This window comes from Capra hircus, chromosome 20 (assembly GCF_001704415.2).
Source record: "Capra hircus breed San Clemente chromosome 20, ASM170441v1, whole genome shotgun sequence".
NCBI classification, from domain to species: Eukaryota; Metazoa; Chordata; class Mammalia; order Artiodactyla; family Bovidae; genus Capra; species Capra hircus.
The window spans coordinates 35,115,085-35,137,952 of record NC_030827.1 but is presented as its reverse complement, the minus strand read 5'-3'; the positions used below and the strand labels follow the sequence as shown (position 1 = coordinate 35,137,952).

At 37.2% G+C, this 22,868-nt stretch overlaps 1 protein-coding gene across 1 annotated transcript in view; it reads right to left on the bottom strand.

Moving 5' to 3' along the window:
* Positions 8,624 to 22,868, bottom strand: part of C9 (complement C9) — a 65,406-nt gene continuing 51,161 nt past the window's right edge. The window contains 4 exon segments of the mRNA XM_005694773.3: positions 8,624 to 8,948; positions 13,246 to 13,360; positions 13,363 to 13,474; positions 22,361 to 22,539. Coding sequence (XP_005694830.3) covers positions 13,272 to 13,360; positions 13,363 to 13,474; positions 22,361 to 22,539 — 380 coding nt within the window. The 3' untranslated portion in view covers positions 8,624 to 8,948; positions 13,246 to 13,271.

Here is a 22,868-nt window from a genome sequence, read left to right as displayed (position 1 = left end):
GTAAAAGTGTTAGTTGCCCAGTTGGTCTGAGTCTTTGCAACCCCATGGACTATAGCCCTACAGGCTCCTCTTTCCATGGAATTTTCCAGGTTAGAATACTGGTGTGGGTTGCCATTCTCTTCTCCAGGGATTTTGATAACCCAGGAATCAAACCTGAGTCTCCTGCGTTGCAGGTAGATTCGTTACTGTCTGATCCATGAGGGAAGCACCCCCACGATTGAGATCCAGGGATGGAATGGCTAAGGAAGAGGTTTGAAAACCTTTCCACCAGCTGTACAAGCTGAAGATTAAATCCACACAATCACCTAGGCAGACTCTGTGTCTATGTCATATATATAAGGATAACGAGCATTTCCAGAGAAGAAAGCACTCTAGCTCTGGCAGCTGTGGACATTGGAGGTTAGAACACGCAGGAGTAGGGTCAGATTAGTTTGAGCTAATTAGTCCCACAGCAGGTCCAAAGACTAGACCACCAATGCCATTTTGGAGGGCTTCCTAGATAGACGGCAGTGTGCTATGGCTCACAGCAGGGAAAAGGACACAGACTGTCCTTTTATGGAACACATAAAAGACAATTATTAGTATTCTTATGTTTTGATTTGTCTGTAGTTCTGGATTTTTTTCTCTGTTGCTGTGATTGCTGATTTATTACTATTATCTCTATTTGGGCATTTGAGAGCTTTTTCTTTTTTCTTTTTTTTTTAAGCACACTTTTTATTTCCTTTATATATTTCTAGTTCAACTTTGGCTTTCTACAGTTCTGCATTTTTATGTTTCTTTTGATTTTGTTCCTGTTCTTTCCTTGTTGTTATTATATATATATATATAATATATTTATATATAAAAACATACAATATAATTTTATATTTATATAAATATTATATATAAAATATATTTTAATATATTAATAATATATATATCACATATAGATCTTTTGAATATACTTTTATTTAACTTTGCTTTTCCACTTTTCTTTTTTTCACTATGTTTGTTTCTTTTCTTTCCTTTGCTTTATTCCTTACCTGGCTTTCTGCTCTGGTCTTTTTTCTGTTTCAGTTCATTTTTAATTGTTTGATATTTTTGGTTTCCTTTGCTCACTGGGTCACTCTCTGGTACTTTGTTTTCTTTGGTATGTTTTGGTTTTGTTTGTGTGTGTGTGTGTATGTTCCTTTGTTTTTGTTATTATTTGTCTGAATTTGCTATTACCATTTGTCTGGGGTTTGTTTTTTGTTTCTTGTTATTTTGTTTATTAGTTTTTTGTTTGTTTTAATGCCCTTTATTGCCATAACAAATGGCTTGTTGGGTTTTTTGTTTGTTTTAATGCCCTTTATTGCCATAACAAATGGCTTGCTGGGTTCTTTTTTGTTTTAATGCCCTTTATTGCCATAACAAATGGCTTGTTGGGTCTTCATTCTCTGACCAGAGGTTGAGCTTGAGACTCTGGGATGGGAGCACTGAGTTCAGGACACTAGGCTTCTGAAGAAATACTGACCTCAAGGAGTATTAATCAATGAGAACTCCCACAAAGACTTTCATCTGTATCCAAGACCTGGCACCACCCCAATTGCTGGCAGCACCCACCTCAAGATGCTTCACCCAAACAACAAGCAATATAAGAACACAAACTCAATCAATCATCAACAGATGTCCCAAAACATACCACCTCACACAACCCTGCCCATCAGAGGGGGATAAACTCACCTCTTCCCACCAGAACGCAGACACAAGTCCCTCCCAACATGAAGCCTTCTTAAGCCACTGGACCAACCTCATTCACTGAGGGCAGAGAGCAAAACCAAAGGGAACTATGACCCTATAGCCTGGGGAAAGAGACTTTAAAACAGTAAGTTAAGAAAATGGCAAGACAGAGAAGTATTGTGCAAGTGAAGGAACAAGGTAAAAACCCACAAGATCAATAAAAGAAACAGGCAAACCACCTGAGAAAGAACACAAAGTAATAATAGTAAAGATCCAAAATCTTGAAAACAGAATGGAGAAAATGCAAGAATACTTAATACATTTAACAAGGACCAAGAAGAAATAAAGAAAAAAGCAAACAGTGATGAACAACACAATGACTGAAATTAAAAATACTGTGGATGGAATCAAGAGCAGAATAACTGAGGCAGAGGAATGGATAAGTGAGCTGGAAGATAGAATGATGAAAATAACTGCTGAAGAGCAGAATAAAGAAAAATGAATAAAAAATATTGAGGATAGTCTCAGCCACCTCTAGGATAACATTAAGTGCACCAACATTAGAATTATAGGGGGCTCAGAAGAAGAAGAGAAAAGACAGGGTCTGAGAAAATATTTGAAGAGATTATAGTTGAAAACTTGCCTAACATGGGAAAGTAGTCAATCAAGTTCAAGAAGCTCAGAGAGTCCCATCAGAATAAAACCAAGGAGAAACAAACTAAGACACATATTAATCAAACTAACAAAAATTAAACGCAAAGAAAAAAATATTAAAAGCAGCAAGAGGAAAGCAGCAAGTAACATTCAAGGAAAACCCCATAAGCTTAACAGCTGATTTTTCAGCAGAAACTCTACGGGCCAGAAAGGAGTGGCAGGATGTGCTGCAGGGAGTGACAAAGAGTCAGACATGACTTAGTGACTGAACAATAACAACAACAATGAAAGGGAAAAATCTACAACCAAGATTGCTCTACTCAGCAAGGATCTCGTTCAAAATTGATGGAAGAATCAAAAGCTTTACAGACGAGTAAAAGTTAATGGAATTCAGCACCATCAAATCAGCTTTAGAACAGATGCTAAAAGAATATCTTTAAAGTAGGAAACATAAGAGAAGGAAAAGACTAACAAAAACAAATCCAAAATAATTAAGAAAATGCCAATAGGAACATATATATGAATAATTATTTTAAATGTAAATAGGTTAAACACTCTAACCAAAAGACAGAGACTGGCTGAATGGATACAAAAGTAAGACCTATATTTACGCTGTCTATAAGAGATCCACTTCATATCTAGAGACACATACACACTGAAACTGAGAAATTTGACAGTAACAAATTTGACAGTACTGGGAAATTGACAGTAACACAATAATAGTAAGGGACTTTAACACTCCACTAACACCAATGGACAGAGCATCAAGACAGGAAATTAATAAGGGAACACAAGCCTTAAATGACACATTGCCTTAGATGGACCAGTTGATATCTTCAGGATATTACATCCAAATGCAGAAGAATACACTTTTTTTCTCACATGCACATGGAACATTCTCCATGATAGATCACATCTTGGGTCACAAATCAAGTCTCAGTAAATTTAAGAAAACTGAAATCATATCAAGCATCTTTTCTGACCATAATGCTATGAGACTAGATATCAATTATAGGAAAAAAAAAACCTGTAAAAAACACAGACACATGGAGATTAAATAATATACTCCTAAATAACCAACAGGTTACTGAAGAAATCAAAGAGGAGATGAAAAACACCTAGAATAAATGACAATGAAACACGATGATTGAAAACCTTTTGGATGCAGTTCTAAGAGGGAAGTTTATAGTAATACAATCCTATCTCCAGAAACAATAAAGACATTGAAAAGACAACCTAACCTTACACCTAAATCAACTGAAAAAAAGAACAAAAAAAGCCCCAAAGTCAGTAGAAGGAAAGAAATCATAAAAATCAGATCAGAAATAAATGAAAAAGAAATGAAAGATGCAATAGTAATGATCAATAAATCTAAAAGCTGGTTCTCTGAGAAGATAAAAAAAATTGACAAACCATTAGCCAGACTCATGAAGAAGAAAAGAGAGAAGACTCAAATAAACAAAGTTAGGAATGCAAAAGGAGAAGTTACAATAGACAATAAAGAAACACAAAATAAGAGACTATTATGAGCAACTACATGCCAATAAAATGGACAACCAGAAAGAAATGGACAGATTCTTAGAAAAGTTCAACCTTCCAAGACTGAATCAGGAAGAAATAGAAATTTTGAACAAAACAATCACAATCACTGAAATCAAAACTGTGATAGAAAAAAAGTCTCCCCCAAAGCAAAAGCCCAGGGCTTCACAGGTAAATTATATCAAATAATTTTTGATAGAATTCTATCAAAGAATCCTTAGAGAAGAGCCAATGCCTGTTCCTCTCAAACACTTCCAAAAAAAATTGCAGATGCAGGAACCCATCCAAATTCGTTCTATAAGGCTGCCATCACCCTGATACCAGAGCTAAAGACATCACACACACAAAAAGAAAATTATAGGCCAATATCACTGATGAAAATAAATGCAAAACTCCTCCACAAAATTCTAGCAAACAGAATCCAACAACACATTAAAAGGATCATACAGCATGTTCAAGTTGAGCTTATCCCAGGGATACAAGGACTTTTTAATATTTGCAAATCAATCACAAATGGTGTGACACTTCATATTAATAAATTGAAAGATAAAAATCATATGGAAATCTCAATAGATGCAGAAAAAGCTCTCAACAAAATTCAGCACCCATTTATGAAAAAAAAAAAAAAACTCTTCAGAAAATAGACATAGAAGGAACCTACCTCAACATAATAAAGGGCATATATAACAAACCCACAGCAAACATTTTCTCAATGGTGAAAAACTGAAAGTATTTCCTCTGAGATCAGGAACAAGACAAGGGTGCTCACTCTTGCCACTATTATTCAACATAGTTTTGGAAGTCCTAATGATGACAATCAGAGAAGAAAAAGAAATAGAAGGAATTCAGATTGATAATGAAGTAAAATTCTCACTGTTTGCAGACAACATGATACTATACATAGAAAATTCTAAAGATGCTATCAAAAAGTTACTAGAGCTTATCAGTGAATTTAGTAATGTTTCAGGATACAAAATCAATACACAGAATTCCCTTGCATTCCTGTATAGTAACAACAAGAAATCAGAGAAATTAAGAAATCAATTCATCATTGCAACTGAAAGAATAAAATACCTAGGAATAAACCTACCTAAGAAGACAAAAGACCTGTATACACAAAACTATGACATTGATGAAAGAAATCAAAGACAACATAATCAGATGGAGAGATATACCATGTTCTTGGATTGAAAGAATATTGTGAAAATGACTATACTACCCAAATAATCTACAGATTCAGTGCAATCCCTATCAAGTTATCAATGGCATTTTCCACAGAACTGGAATTTAAAAAATCACAATTTGTGTGGAAACACTAAAGATCCCCAAATAGGAAAAAAAAAAAATCCTGAGAGAGAAAAATGATGCTAGAGGAATCAATCTTCCTGTCTTCAGGTTAACTACAAAGTTACAATCATTAAGACAGTATGGTACTGACACAAAGCAAAAATATAGACCAATGGAATAAGATAGAAAGCCCAGAGAAAAAACCATGCCCCTATGGGGACCTAATCTTTGACAAAAGATACAAGAATACATAATGGAGAAAGGGCAGCCTCTTCAATAAGTGGTTCTGGGAAAACTGAACTTCTACATGTAAAAGAAAGAAATTAAAACACTTCCTAACCAGACAACCTGACCTGCCTCTTGAGAAACCTATATGAAGGTCAGGAAGCAACAGTTAGAACTAGACATGGAACAACAGACTGGTTCCAAATAGGAAAAGGAGTACGTTAAGGCTGTATATTGTCACCCTGCTTATTTACTTATATGCAGAGTACATCATGAGAAACTCTGGGCTGGATGAAGCACAAGCTGGAATCAAGATTGCCGAGAGAAATATCAATAACCTCAGATATGCAGATGACACCACCCTTATGGCAGAAAGTGAAGAGGAACTAAGAAGCCTCTTGATGAAAGTGAAAGGAGAGAGTGAAAAAGTTGGCTTAAAGCTCAACATTCAGAAAACTAAGATCATGGCATCCGGTCCCATCACTTCATGGGAAATAGATGGGGAAACAATGGTAATGTGTCAGACTTTATTTTGGGGGGCTCCAAAATCACTGCAGATGGTGACTGCAGTCATAAAATTAAAAGACACTTACTCCTTGGAAGAAAAGTTATGACCAACCTAGATAGCATACGGAAAAGCAGAGACATTACTTTGCCAACAAAGGTCCATCTAGTCAAGGCTATGGTTTTTCCAGTGGTCATGTATGGATGTGAGAATTGGACTGTGAAGAAGGCTGAGCGCCGAAGAATTGATGTTTTTGAACTGTGGTGTTGGAGAAGACACTTGAGAGTCCCTTGGACTGCAAGGAGAGCCAACCAGTCCATTCTAAAGAAGATCAGCTCTGGGATTTCTTTGGAAGGAATGATGCTAAAGTTGAAACTCCAATACTTTGGTTACCTCATGCGAAGAGTTGGCTCATTGGAAAAGACTCTGATGCTGGGAGAGATTGAGGGCAGGAGGAGAAGGGGATGACAGAGGATGAGATGGTCGGATGGCATCACCGACTCGATGGATATGAGTTTGAGTGAACTCCAGGAATTGGTGATGGACAGGGAGGCCTGGCGTGCTGCAATTCATGGGGTCGCAAAGAGTTGGACACGACTGAGCGACTGAACTGAACTGAACTGAACACCATACATAAAAATGAACTCAAAATGGATTAAAGACCTAAATATAAGATCAGAAAAAATAAAAATCTTAGAGGAAAACATAGGCAGAACACTCTTTGACATAAATCACAGCAAGATCCTCTATGACTTGCCTCTTACAAGTAATGGAAATAAAAATGAAAATAAACAAATGGGACCTAATTAAATTTAAAAGCTTTTGCATAGCAAAAGAAACCATAATTGAGATGAAAAGACAACTCTCAGAATGGGAGAAATTAATTGCAAATAAAGCCACTGACAAAGTATTAATCTCCAAAATATACAAACAGCTCATGCAGTTCAATATCAAAAAACCAAACAACTCAATCAAAAAATGGACAGAAAACCTAAACAGATCCAAAGAAGGCATACAGATGGCCAATAAAAACATGACAAAATGCTCAAATAGCTTATTATTAGAGAAATGCAATGAGGTATCACTTCACACTGGTGAGAATGGCCATCATCAAAAAAATCCACAAACAATAAATTCTGGAGAGGGTGTGGAGAAAAGAAGACCCTCTTGAACTGTTGATGGGAATAAAGATGATACAGCCACTGTGGAGAACAGTGAGGAGATTTCTTTAAAAACTAGGAGTTAAACTACTAGGACCTAGCAATCCCACTACTGGGCATATACCTTGAGAAAACCACAATGCTAAAAGATACATGTACCACAATGTTCATTGCAGCACTATTTGCAATATCCAGGACATGGAAACAACCTAGATGTCTCTTGAAAGACAAATGGACAAAGAAATATATACAATGGAATATTACTCAGCCATAAAAAAGGATGAATTTGAGTCAGTTCTAGTGAGGTGGGTGAATCTTTAGCCTGTTATACAGAGTGAAGTAAGTCAAAAAGAGAAAGATAAATATCTTATATTAACGCATCTATATGGGATCTAGGAAAATAGTACTGGCGAACCTATTTGCAGAGTAGCAATAGAGAGATACACATAGAGAACAGACTTTGGACAAAGTGGGGGAAGGAGAGGGTGGACAAACTGAGAGAGTAGCACTGAAACATACACATTACCATATGGAAAATAGATCGTCCATATCTATTTTCTGTATTTGCTGTACAACGCAGGGAGCTCAATTTGGTGCTGTGTGACAACCTAGAGGGGTGGGAGGGAGGTTCAAGAGGGAAGGGACGTATGTGTATCAATAGCTGATTCATGTTGATGTATGGTAGAAATGAACACAACATTGTGTTGATTATCCTCCAATTAAACAATAAGTGAAGCAGTGAAAAAAATTTGCTTTTGAAATTATTTGTATTGTAATCTCTCAATAATCATGTACATTCTTTAGAATTTCTTTTAAATGAGGAAAATTAAATTTATTTACAAAAGTGTGAAAAGTTTATTAATAAAAAGAATATAAATTAGTGAAGACATAAGAATTGACATTTAATTAAATTTAATATTATTAATCATAAATTAGCATTTTGGTAATTAAATTAACCTTTAATTAAAATTTTATTAATTTTGAGTTCACATTTTTCCCTTGTAGTTTGAGCCTTTCTTCTTTTTCTTCTCCTTCTCCTCCTTGTTTCCTTCATCTCCTCTTTCTTTTTACTTAAGGACTGTCAAAACTTTTTAAAAACTCTCAGATTTTAAGCACCATGCTGTTTAATGAATAAAAGTGTACAATCAGCTCTGTTGATTAGCTTATTATGTAGGCTGACTTATCTTACACAATTCATAAGGCTATGTATTAAGTTTGGCCATATGAAATTCCTGGGTTTTGTTTTGTTTTTGGTAAAATATGACTGAATAGAGACAATTTCACATGATTAAAGTTAATGGTTTTTGGTTACAAATACATTTTTTCCTCTGGAAGTGTAGAGTTAAATCACAAAGCTAAGACTTAAAAAGCAGAGTTCTGTGCTTGCGGTAGGTGTTCGGCAAGTATTTGCAGAATGAATGCGTGCTCGCATTCACGAGTGCCTGAACAAGACACAGGGATGTAAACAAGAGCAAAACTGCATGGTTCAGACTAGTGGTAATGGAACTGCCAGAACATATTCATCATATGAAGAACTGTGACAATTACTTTAAAGTCTTTTTAACCAATATTCTCTTTTTAATTCAGTTTTGTTTTGCTAGCCAGAGATTGGCATTAGCTGCGTGGGAAAGAAGTCCTGGTGTACCTCACTACTGACTCCTCATTAGGGAATAACAAATGGGAACATCGTGGCAATTGAAGGAGAAAAAGAAGCATTGTGGATTTAAGAGAGAGACTTCAGAGGTTGATAGGATTTTCATGAAGCATGTTGCTTTTCATTTGGCAGCAAGAACTGTCTCTGGAAGGTGCTGGTGTTTTTCTTTCCATATGATCCCAGGGAAACCAACAACTCTATTTTTTTTTTTTTTCCAACGGCAATCCTAGAGAAAAACAAAGGGGATTATCAAATCTTAATGATTAATAGAGCTTCAATGTTGGGTCAATCCACCACCTGTCAATTTACTCATCCTTTTATCCTGTTGAACTATGATATACCAGATACTGTCCAGGTGCTGGGAAGACAGTGAGGTTTAAGACATAAGATGGATTTCCAAACTAGAGGGGATGTTCATCTGGTGTTGGGAGAGTAAATGTGATTAGCGGTAAAAGAGCAGGGGGGACTTGCTCAACACATAGCTAGAGAACGGGTGCCTGGAGATGCTGGAGGAGATTTCATCAGAGGTGTTAACTGACCTGGGTCCAGAATAGAGGTTTTTAACCTTGGCTAAATAGATTGGAATAGCCAGAAGATTTAAAAGAAGAGAGAAAGAAAAGCAAAGGTAGAGAGGGAGAGGAAGAAGGAAAAAAGAACCATGGCAACCCAGGATCCACCACACAGGCTCCAGTTTAATTGATTTGGGGGTGGATATCTGTTTTGTTATATTTCTATTTTGCCCTTAGAAAAAGCTAATATGTTAATATCAGGTTAATATTGATACAATTAGCAACTAGATTGAGAACCATTGGTCTGGGAGAAGTAGAAACATATAAGGAGAGGGAGGTTGGATTAGTTGAACGGGGAGAAAGTTGCAGAGTCTTCCACCCTAAGTAAATAGTATGCGAAAAGAAAGATGACATCCTAAGGATTTCAGCCTCATGATGGGGGTCAGTCCAGTGTATGTGGAAATGTGGAACAGAACATTCTGTAGAAAACTGGATGCCTAGGAGTGCTTCCATGAGGGAAAGAGTCAGCAAGAAGGGTTTCACTGTGGTCTAGTGTCTCAGTGAGGAACTCACGGTTAGGTGTGAAAAGTCAGCCAGAAGACACCAGTGTTTTCAAGCATGTGATATATACAGGAGGAGGGACCTTGATTGTCATTATCCATGAATACAAAACGTAGACTCCAAATCAAGAAATTTACACGAAAAACTGGTGCAAAGTGATAACAACAACAGGATATCCCTAGAGACAAACAACCCTAGGATTACCGTCTCTACCCAGAACACACAAGGTTCCCACAGGAAACAAATTTCACTGAAGACCAGGCCTGATATAAAAAAAAACTATTAATACTCAAGGAAGAAAAAAATGCCATGTGAATGAGCACGTGTAGAAACTATATATTCTAGGTCAATCTGAGAGAGACTTTTATATGAACATGTTTAGCATGTTCAAAGGGCTTCCCTGGTAGCTTACTAGGTAAAGATTCTGCTTGCAATGCAGGAGATCCAGGTTTGATCCCTGGGTCGGGAAGATCCTCTGGAGTAGGAAATGACAACCCACTCCAGTATTCTTGCCTGGAAAATCCCATGGACAGAGGAGCCTGGCAGACTATAGTCCATGGGGTCACAAGAGTTGGACATGACTTAGTGACTAAACCACCACCAGCATGTTCAAAGAAATAGAAATAGGAGCATCCAGTAGGCCAGAAAAGAAAAAAAAACAGACTTAAAAAAAAAAACCACTCAAACAAATAGAAATTAAATTTATTTATAATTAATTATAATTAGTTTATAATTAAAATAAATTTGAGAAAATGCTCATTGGTTATAGGATATAGTCTATATGTAGCTGAAAAAAAATAACTGAAAAATTAGAAGACAGAGCTGAAGAAATTACAGAAAGCTGAAGAATATTCCACATATAGAGAAACAGGTAGAAAACAGAGGTCCTGAGTATGAATTTTTTGCTACAAATGCTGCTTGGAATACAGAACATAAGATTGACATTTTAGATAGGTGAGAGACAGAGTTAGTATATAGGATAAATCAGTTATCCTAAAATTTCTGAGAAATATTAACATGCATGTTGTCAGCATATTCAAGTTTCTGTGTTTGCTAAGAAGGGCAAAAGACGCTTGTAATACGAATTTTTTAAAATTTTCTTTGTAAATGCAAAAAAATTTCTGTCAGTTCCGTTGTGTCTGACTCTTTGTGACTCCATGGACTGCAGCACGCCAGCCTCCCTGTCCATCACCAACTCCCAGCATTTACTCAAACTCACGTCCATTGAGTCAGTGATGCCATCCAACCATCCTATCCTCTGTCATCCCCTTCTCCTCCTGCTTTCAATCTTTCCCAGCATCAGGATCTTTTCAAATGAGTCAGTTCTTCGCATCAGGTGGCCAAAAGTATTGGAGTTTCAACTTCAGCATCAGTCCTTCCAATGAATATTCGGACTGATTTCCTTTAGGATGGACTGGTGGGTTCTCCTTGCAGTCCAAGGGATTCTCAAGAGTCTTCTCCAACACCACAGTTCAAAAGCATCAATTCTTTGGTGCTCAGCCTTCTTTATAGTCCAACTCTCACACCATACATGACTACTGGAACAACCATAGCTTTGACTAGACAGACCTTTGTTGAAAGTATGGTTGAATGATAAACTTGAGGCCGTGAAATCTTTGAGGAAACTGAATAATTGTTTCAGACATTTTGTTGTAGGAAACTGCTTATTCAATAAAAAAGTAAGTTATGATTTTCAAAAGAAATTAATCTAACTAGCTAATCTTGTGATAATTAACAGTTTAGCTAAATCTTACTTATCTATTAGGATTCTAATTAATTCTATCAGAATGAAAGACCTAGCAAATCCTCAGTTTTAGAAAGATGGCTAAAGTCGTTCTTCCTTGAAAAAAGCAAAATATTGAAATATAATTTCAGATGATTAGCTGTAAAAAGTGAAGAATCTGTTTTCTTGGTCTGGAGCCCGCCAGACTTCTCTGTCCATGGGATTCTCCAGGCAAGAATACTGGAGTGGTTGAAATTTCCTTCTCCAGGGGAATCTTCCCAACCCAGGGATTGAACCTGAGTCTCCTGCATTGCAGGCCAACTCTACTATCTGAGCCACTGGTGAGGATAGTAAAGTTAAAAAAATTAAAATTCAGTGAATACCATTTATAGAAATTAAAAAACCATCCAAAACAACATTGGATATTTTCCCATTGGCACAGATGTATTTGGAAAAAGTGAAAAATATGGACCAGAAGGAAACACTCCTAACTTAACGAAAGTGACTGTAAGGGGAGGAGGGTAAAAGAAGGCGAGGAAAGGTGAGGAAGATTAAGAAGTACAAAGTATGAGTCAGGGGTACAGAGTGTACAGTGTAAGGAACGTAGTCAATAACTATTTAATCTTTCTATGGTGACTGATGATAACTAGACGTATCATGGTGATTCTTTTGAAATGTATAGAAATATCAAATAACTATGTTGTGTAACAAGAACTAACAGAGTGTTATAGGTTGATTACACTTCAACACCAACCAACCAAACAAACAAACTCATAGGGAAAGAGATCATATTTGTGGCAACCAGAGGACGGGGGGGTAAGAAGAGGGGAAATTGAATGAAGATGGTCAAAAAGGTAAAAATTTCCAATTACAAGATAAATAACTACTTTGGGTTTCCATTTCCTTTTCCAGGGGATCTTCCTGACCCATGGATCAAACCCAGGTCTCCTGCATTGCAGGCAGCTTCTTTACCATTTGAGCTACAGAGAGGACCTCGGGATATAAGGTACAACATGGTAAATATAATTAATACTGCTGCACATTATATGCAAGTTGTTAATGGAGAAAATCCTGAGTTCTCATCACAAAGAAAGCATATTTTTTTTCTAATTCTTTAATCTTGTATTAATAGATGAGATGATGGGTGTTCACCTAACTTACTGTGATAATCAGGTAAGTGAAATGTAAGTCAAATGATTATGTTACTCAAATTCATACAGTGCTGTACATCAATTATATATCAATAAAATGGGAAGAAGATAGTAACTGTATCTGAGTTGTGTGGGAGACAAGAATCAACCTGGGCTTTTTGCAGGGAGATGATGTGGTACAAAGTACTCTATTATTTTTCTTATAAAGGGGTTCTGAAGTATTTATTGCATATATATATTTACATATACACACACACATTCACATGGTGAGTTTCTGGATGTTTGTTATACTTCTGTAAACTTTTCCCTTTATGTAAAATTTTTATAACTAAAAAATAATGCAATCATTACAATTTATTGTCTATAGCTCTATTTAGAGGAAAAGGTAGAGATTAACTGTGTGCTAAATGACGCATAAAGGCTGATTTGTCCATTTCCACTATTCGTTCCATTTTTATCTTTTGTTTATATGGCTAATCTAGAAGCTTAGTGAAAATTAACTGAAGAACTAGCTTTCAAATTAAATAACTCCCAAATGCATATTTTTGTCCTTAATGATGTTAAAGAGGTTGTTCTCACCTTTAGAAATTTTCTATTTTTTTATTTCACAGGCAACTCCCTTGAACTCTTTTAGGCAGGAACACACACATTCTCCGTCCAGCAGAACCACAGTCCCTCCGTTTTGGCACGGTTCGCATTTCCTTGAACTGAATTCATTGATGTAGTCTTCAATGGCTCTTTCCAAATTTTGTTTCTTGAGGTGCGCATCTTTCATTTTCACTGGAATCAGATCATATATTGGAGCCAGCTGCAAGACAGAAAAACGTTTAATTTTAGGTCTTTTCCTACTGGCTAATATTTTAGTTTATGTGATATTTTTGACTAAATTATTTATTCTTTGATTCATTAATTCAACAAAGGCTTATTGAATGATTATTATTGCCAGCTATAATGTTAGCTTCTAAGACTTGGTGGCTCAGATGGTAAAGAGCCTGCCTGTAATACGGGAAACCTGGGTTCAATCCCTGGGTTGGGTAGATCCCCTGGAGAAGTAAATGGCAATCCACTCCAGTATTCTTGCCTGGAATATCCCATGGATGGAGGAGCATGACAGGCAATGGTCGATGGGGTCACAAAGAGTTGGACACATCTGACTGACTGACAACAACATGATGTTAGCTTTTAAGCCTATACTAGTGATCAAAAGTAGCTATGATCTCTGTAACCATGGAGATCCTATTATAGAGATAAAGTGTGTTAGTCACTCAGTCATGTCCAACTCTGTGTGACCCCCATGGACTGTAGCCCTCCAGGCTCCTCTGTCCATGGGATATTCCAGGCAACAATACTGGAGTGGGTTGCCATTTTCTTCTCTGGGAGGGTCTTCCCGATCCATGGATCAAACCTGGGTCTCCTGCATTACAGGTGGATTCTTTACCATCTGAGCCACCAGGGAAGCCCATTATTGAGGAAAGGAGACTGATACTGCAAGATAATTTACTGAAATATTTATGATGAATCTTTTTTGCTGCCTTTTTTCTGTCTCCCCCTTCCAGAAGGTAGACAAGTGCTTGCGATCTCTTGTCTAAGAGGAGGTTTATGTGTAATGCCAAGTCCAGAATGTCCCTAAACACGAATATTTTATTACCTTTGAGGGAGAGCTTTCCTCCAGTCTAGGAAGAGGATAGAGTTAGCATAATTTTCAAGTAGCGGGAACCATAACTAGATCTCTAACAGCTGTTTTGGCAAGTAGCAAAATCTTTGAAGGGCCCCCAGGGAAGGTGGCTATCAGGGACCAGGCTACAGATTTGTCAGTGTCTCCAATACACAGTCTTGGCATGGAAAGTTTGAAACCACTTGATGTCAAATAAGCTTGTAAACTTTAACCATGAGGTCATCAGGGTGACCACAATGGACTAAATACTTACATATGTCATATCCTTATTTCCTGACAAGAAACATCTGGACAAGCAAGAACCACCCTGAACGCATCCAACAAATGAATGACCGATGAATTTTCCAGCAGAAGGAAGAGTGGAAATGTCAAATTTAATCATACTTAAATAAATGAAGCAAAGTGATTTATTTTGTACCCTTAAATTCCTGGAGTAAGATACATAGTTGCCACAATTGAATCAGGGTAGTTTGGAAAAGCTTTCCTGAGAAAATGACTATGAAGTTGAGATTTGAGGGTGTAAAGACAAAAAGACTACTCTAGTAATATAGTGCAGAGTTTAAAAAAATAATTCTTACAGTAATGTTACATATCTAACACAGATAGAATATATAGAGTTATGTTTCATAAATCTATATAAACCATATATGGGCTTCCCAGGTGGCACTAGTGGTAAAGAACCCACTTGCCAATGCAGGAGACATAAGAGACTTGGGTTCAATCCCTGGATTTGGAAGATTCCCTGGAGGAGAGCCTGACAACCCACTCCAGTAATTTTGCCTGGAGAATCCCATGGACTGAGGAGCCTGGCAGGCTACAGTCCATAGCGTTGCAAATGAGACCCTTTGGTGGCATAGTACTTTGAAATGAGATAGCAAAATTTAGAAGAAATTAGAATCTAAAGACTCAAAAAGATGAGATTAAAAAATATACCACAAATTCCTGCAGAAGAGTAATGATGGATTAAATAATGGTAACCAATCCTTTTTCTGAGGACAATGAGAAAAGCTGAACCAGTAAATAAAAGTGAAGTTAAAAAATCCACTTGAAGACCCTGGAGAACTAACAAGATAACAAAATACGACTAGGCTAAGACCAGGGAGGCGGCGGAAGTCCAGTGAGGTGAGATCAGCACTTTTGGGTTAACAGTCTCCTTGACACATTTCTTAAATCAGGAAGAGGAGCTAAGAGGTAGGGCAGCATGTTACTGGGCTGGGAAAAAGATTGGAATTCAGAAACAACAAAGGTAAACAAATTATGTTTTTGGCTGAGACTCAAGGACCAGAGCCCTAGAAGTAAGCGGGAATTGGAACTGAGGAAGCCCTGGCAAAGAATGCAACCAGTTTAAACATAATCCTGAGTCGGTACCCCAGAAACTTTAAAAATATACATATGTATTTTCTTTGGAAGAAAATAAAATCACCTCCAGCCTCAAGCTACTCTGATAGAATCCCTGGCAATATGGGAGATATGAGTTGGATATCTGGTCAGGGAACTAAGATTCCACATGCCATGGGGCAACTAAGCTTTTGTGCCTCAGTTACAGAGAAGCCCGCATACCACAACGAAAGTTCCTGCATGCTGCAATTGAGACTTGACACAGCCCAAAATAAGTAAATAAAAAATAAAATAAAAAACTAGAAAAGGGACTTCCCTGGTGGTCCGAGCTTCTACTGCAGGAAATGCAGGTTTGATCCCTGATTGGGGAACAAAGATCCCACATGCCACATGGCACAGCCAATAAAAACAAACTCACAAAAAAGAATGCCACTGGAGGGTGAAAGTCCTCCAATGAAAGAAGACATCTGTAACACTGTTATAGGAGAATAGGCTCATATCCTGAATACATGAAGAACTTCTACAAAGTCCCCACAACTGTCCCTCAGTGGAGTCTTTTATGAATTAGCATGTAGGATTCAGATTCCAACTCTGACTTATTTAATTGGAAGAAAGAAACCTCTTAACAGTGTTGCCACATTAGCACAAACAGCATAAGTATGTGGTGGAGTTATTTTGATTTTCACGAAAAGAAATCCATCTTGTTTTTACCCTTCAAAGGAAAGTCAAGGCCAGATAACTGAAGATACAGGATTAGAGGGTCACAGAGAAAATACAGTTTGGATGAAATTCGTAAACAGTGTTCAAAGAGATTAAAAGGAAGGACGAGCAATGGTAAATAGTTTCAGAGGAGCCCCTGGAGTCAAGAATCCCAAAAGAAGACAAAGAACAATGAAAATGCACTTCTTGAAGTTTAAGAGCCGCATTTTTTCCCTCCGATGAACTTTGGCCTTCTGTTAAGTAAGAAAACAGTTTTCATTGTTCTCCCATACTAGCTAACTGTTCTCTTTCTATCATTTTCAGTAGAAGTTTCTTTCTCCCAAGTAAAGATGTCATAGTGAAAATCTGAATCCTACTGCTAATTCATAAAAATTATGAATTTTCAGTAGATGTAATCTATCATGTGACATGCTTAAAATACAATGAATTCACAATACAGTTTGATATTAACTACACTTAAGTTTCTTGATGTCCACTTAATGAAACTATATGAACCAAATGTAGTTTGTTGAAAAAGTGTTCTGTTTTAAACTGCTATACAAGGGAGTCAGGGATGATGTCACTATAACTGTAATGACTGTAGTGTAGAACATTGGTACCACAGCTCTTTAAAATTCTTCTGATGTTTTTTAGCATCTGGTGCATCATGCTAAGAGTTGCATGATAAACAAAAATGGTAGATCAATTAATTCATTCTTACTCAAAGTTGCTCCAGAAAGAGCTTAATAGAACTTGATATGTGGGTGGATAAGAGCTGCTGAGGGAAATGAGGGAAAGGAGAATTGAGAATGCATGGCAAAGGCAAGTGAAGGCAAAAGCAACAAAAATGCACAAAAATCATGCAGGAGGACCTATCAGTGCACAAGGTGAGTCATAAATTTGGTTATATTTTTGCAAGTTGAATAAGACAACTGGATTTTAAATTACATGCATGTAAGAAAAGCTCACTTGATTCCCAAGAGAAACAAAATGAACTTGAAACTGAGAATGAACAGTGATATCTCCCATGAGTTCTCATAAAGGGGACGTTGTATAATGTAATATCCTTTCAGTAAATAAAGCAAGCATAAATTAGCTTTTATAATGCAAAAATAAAACTCTGCAGGAAGTCAATATGCTATATGCTACTTATACTGATCGATCTCTACTACTACTGCTCTGGAGGAAATCATAAACTTTATATCTCTCAGGCAATCCTTACTAAATGTAATTTCGCTCAGTTGACATTTTAATAACTAGTTTGCGGCAGTAAGCTGAAGAAACCAAAGTTCAGGTATTCTATTGAGGCAAAATGTAGGGCCGTTTATGTTAACGTTCAGGCAAGAGGGAAATGGGAATAGTATATTTTCATGAAAGCCGAAGACTATGACAAAACCAGTACTGGAAGGGTGACCTAGCTTATCTCCTCTTCAGAGAAGGGCTGAAGGACAATTCTTGGGCTGGGCCAAGACACTCCTCAAGAAGTGATCTGGGGTCTGCTGAAACACACCCAAACAAAAGGGTAATCAAAGCGACAGTATTATACTTAATAAGCATGGTCATAGTTACTTTAGTGTGGAAAATAAATAGAAATAAAACCAAGTGCTTTGCTTAGAAAATCTCAGTAACATATTTAAGCAGCTTTTAATTTAGACTGATGTAACTTCCTCATGTTTCCTCCAAGAGAAACTCTTTGCAACATAAATACCTAGATAATTGATGTAGATTGCTGCTGCTGCTGCTGCCTACAGAGAATTAAATATAAACCAGTTTAATATGGGTAGGGAGGGGCTTTTTCCATTTTTTGCATAATTGAATAGAAAGGCCAATTATTTTATTATGGTCATCCCAGTATTTGGACATGTCATAATACACAGACTATTGTCAATTACCAAAGAATAAATCCATGACTATAGATTGTTCAGCTATCTTGTGGAAATGCCAGTTAACCAAAGGACCTTACATTTAAAAGAGCAAAATAACATGGAATCTATTTCAAGATTAAATTAAGCTTTATCTCAGGTCTCTTTAGAGGTTTAAAAGCCATACAGAGTCAAAAAGTTCATATTATTTTACTATTTTGTGAATTTCTTCTCTAATAAGATGAATTTAAGAAATGTTTCATGGTGGACTCACTATGGATGACTTTTTCTTAGGGAGAACATTAATATGAAAAATCCAAGCTTCCAATTCTTGAAGAAAGAAACATACAGATATTTTAGATAAAATGCTTGAGTGAAAGTGAAAGTCACTCAGTCACGTCTGACTCTTTGCGACCCCATGGACTATACAGTCCGTGGAATATTCAAGGCCAGAATACCGGAGTGGGTAGCTTTTCCCTTCTCCAGGGGATCTTCCCAATCGAGTGATCAAATCCAGGTCTCCCACATTGCAGGTGGATTCCTTACCAACTGAGCTATCAGGAAGATGAAATGCCTACTAGTCTAAAAATATGGGAGTCAATAGTTGTCCTTAAAAATAGAATAAACTGTATTTTGCATCCAGTAGTACTGAGCCAACAGAGCTGATGAATGTCTTTGAATAATTCTAGTAAATTCAGTAGTAAGTCTTCAGCAGATACTTTATTGACTTGAGATTTAAAAAATCAGCAGCTCTAGGATATTCTGGAGCGTGATATCAAGTAGGCCTTAGGAAGCATTAATACAAACAAAGCCATTGGAGATAATGGAATTCCAGCTGAACTATTTAAAATCCCAAAGATGATGCTGTTAAAGTGCTGCACTCAATATGTCAGCAAAATTGGAAAACTCAGCAGTGGCCACAGGAGCAGAAAAGGTCAGTTTTCATTCCAAACCCAAAGAAGGGTAGTGCAAAAAAATGTTCAAACTACTGTGCAATTGCTCTCATCTCACATGCTAGCAAGGCTATGGTCAAAATCCTTCAAGCCAGGCTTCAGCAGTACATGAAGTGAGAACTTCCGGATGTGCAAGCTGGATTTCAAAGAGGCAGAGGAACCAGAGATCAAATTGCTGACACTTGTTGGATCATGTAGAAAGCAAGGGCATTCCAGAAAAACATCTTCTTCTGCTTCTTTGACTATGTATAGCCTTTGTGTGGATCACAACAAACTGGAAAATTCTTAAAGAACTAGTAGTACCAGATCACCTTACCTGTCTTCTGAGAAACCTGTATGCCTGTCAAGAAGCAACAGTTAGAAGTGGACATGGAACAATGGACTGGTTCAATATTGTAAAGAAGTATGACAAGACTGTATTGTGTCATCCTGCTTATTTAACTTATATGCAGAGTACATCTTGCAAAATACCAGACTGGATGACTCACAAGCTAGAATCAAGACTGCCAGTGGGAATATCAGCAACCTCAGATATACAGATGATACCACTCTAATGGCAGAATGTGAAGAACAATTAAGAGAGTCTCTTGATGAGAGCAAAAAAGGAGAGTAAAAAAGCTGGCTTGAAACTCAATATGAAAAAAACTAAGATTATGGCATCTGGTCCTATCACTTAATGGCAAGTAGAAGGGGAAAAAGTGGAAGCAGTGACAGATTTTCTTTTCTTGGGCTCCAAAATCACTGCAGATGGTGACTGCAGCCATGAAATTAAAAGACACTTGCTCCTTGGAAGGAAAGCTATGACAAACCTAGACAGCATATTAAAAAGCAGAGACGTCACTTTACCAACAAATGTCCATAGAGTCAAAGCTATGGTTTTCCCAGTAGTCAGGTATGGATGTGAGAGCTGGACCATAAAGAAGGCTGAGTGTTGAAAAATTGATGTTTTCAAACTGTGGTGCTGGAGAAGACTCTTGAAACTCCCTTGGAGAGCAAGGAAATCAAACCAGTCAATCCTGAAGGAAATCAATCCTGAATATTCACTGGAAGGACTGATGTTGTAACTCCAATACTTTGGTCATCTAATGTGATCAGCCAGCTCATTGGGAAAGATCCTGATGCTAGAAAAGATTGAAAGCAGAACGGGAAGAGGGTGGTAGAAGATGAGATGGTTGGATAGCATCACTGACTCAACGGACGTGAAACTGAGCAAATTCCAGGAGATAATGGAGGACAGGGGAGCCTGGCATGCTGCAGTCCATAGGGTTGCAAAGAGTTGGACAGGACTCAGTGACTGAACAACAACAATAGAATATGATAAATTATTATTAAGACCTCCTCAGAGAACAATCTTGGATCCATACAAGAACAGTTGAACTTTGCAGAGATGAGAAGACAAGTCACTTTTGATGTCCTTCTGAATGTAAGGGTAGCGCAGTGGGAAAGACTTTGTCTGCCAATGCAGGAGGCACAAGAGACAGGTTTGATCCCTGGGTTGGGAAGTTCCCCTGGAGGAGGAAATGGCAACTTGTTGCAGTATTCTTGCCTGGAATTCCATGGACAGTGGAGTCTGGTGGACTACAGTCCATAGGGTCACAGAGTCAGACAAGACTGAGCATGAATGAATGCGTGAACTGAATGTAAACTTCTATCTAAATAAATTCTTTTCTTGTTTGTTTGGCACTTAGCTTGTAGGATCTTAGTTCCTGCACCAGAGATCAGACGTAGGCCCTTGGCAGTGAAAGTACAGAGTTCTAACCTACTAGATCACCAGGGAATTCTCAACCAATTATTTTCCTGTTTAAGATCTTCTGAAAGATTTATTTCACTGGGTTCAAGATAATGAGTATAAATATTTTTTAAATATGACAAAATAAAAGTGGACTCTTGTGATTTTAATTTTGGTTAGCTTTTTTCTTCTCTTTATCCTAGCTTTTGAACAAAATATTTGATGTCTTTCATGGATGTGTTTGCACATTTACAACTGGCTAGATTTTCATAGATTTCCATCATAATTTTGTAGTTTCTGAGTTTCTCAATCACATAAATGAGATAGCTTTGGTAGTTTCATTCCCTTTAAAGGCAGTAATGAAGAATGAAGAAACTCAATTCTCCAATAACTAGTCCTAGCAAAAATGTCAACGTGTTTATAGCTCAAGTTAATAAAATGGAAGTATGGGTCAATCAAAGATAAATTTGACCTGAGGGAAGAAAATTGTGAAACTGACAGGCAAAAACAGCTCAGACAGTAAAGAATCTGCCTTCAAAGCAGGAGGCCTGGGTTTGATTACTAGGTTGGGAAGATTCCCTGGAGAAGGGAATGGCTACCCACTCAAGTATTCTTACCTGGAGAATCCCATGGACAGAGGAGACTAGCAGGTTACAGTCCATGGGGCTGCAAAGAGTCAGGACTGAGCAACTAAAACTTTTACTTTTCAGTTTCATAGAAGAAAGTAGGAAAAATACTTTCTAATAATATCAGGAACAAAATAAGCAGTAAAGGAAAACACATACCTTTTTAGTTAGCTTGGGGAGAGAATGATGAGGCTAAATAACATTGTCAGTTATATTTTTTATTAATAGTTATAATGCCATTTTTTCCCCTTAGGAATAAGCACCAGACTGTAAAGTCCCAAAAAGTTTATAAACTGAAGACTATTATGATCAAGAAACAAAAAGGAAAGGATTTCCTAACCATGAGAATTTCTCATCCTTGGTCTTACTTTCTGAGGACTTATGACCTTTTCTTTCACACAGGCCCTTGATAAATATAATTCTCCTGTGTTGAAAAGGGTGGTATGATGTCACCTGAAGGCAAGGAACAACCAGTGCAGATGGAAGGGAACTGACAATTCCTGGGCAACTATTTTGTACCAATCTGTGCCTCGTCTCTATATAAGCAATCATACTAAGTCTTCAAAGTAAACACGGAGCCCTGGAGAACTCAGCATTGCAGAAGTCAGAAAATACAACACATCTAGGGAGGAACAGACACTGAGACTCAGTCGGCGAGGGTCTGATGCCCCTCCCGCACCTTTCTTCTATGCCCTGCTGCTTTCAGGGATGGGGTGTGAGTGAGTGACTCAGATACTCACATGTCTTTCAGATGAAGTTACATTTAATCAGAAAATGACAAAATCTTCTATTTGAAAATAAGTATTTCTTACTTTTTGGCTTATGAGCACCGGAGCATCATTTAAGGAAGAGGCCCAATTTACAAAGTCAGTCACATTAATCATTTTGGCTCCTCTGAGAAGTTTCTCTTTCAGTTCAGTTGCATATTTTCTGGTTCCTCCTCTTATGAATGTAATAACATCGTCGAAGAGGTCAGCCTCTGGCTTCGTTTCTGAGAAGAGAAAGACGACATAAGTAAAGTGTGTATAGTTCTGTGATATTTGATAAATATTTATTGAACCCTTTCACAAGGTATAGCTCTAGTACATTTATTGAATTTTACTTATAAATATTACTTAGGTAATTTGTTCACCCCAAATCTCCAAGGGTAATTTTTACACTTGATCTTAGCCAAAAGGCCAAGAAGAAATCCAAGGATAATTTTTATTAGTAGAAAATTATAGATTTCAATCTTTTTAAAGAAAATATAAATGGAATGATATTTAAGATACATTAATAATTGAAATGAAGATGAACTTGGGCAAACTCCAGGAGATGGTG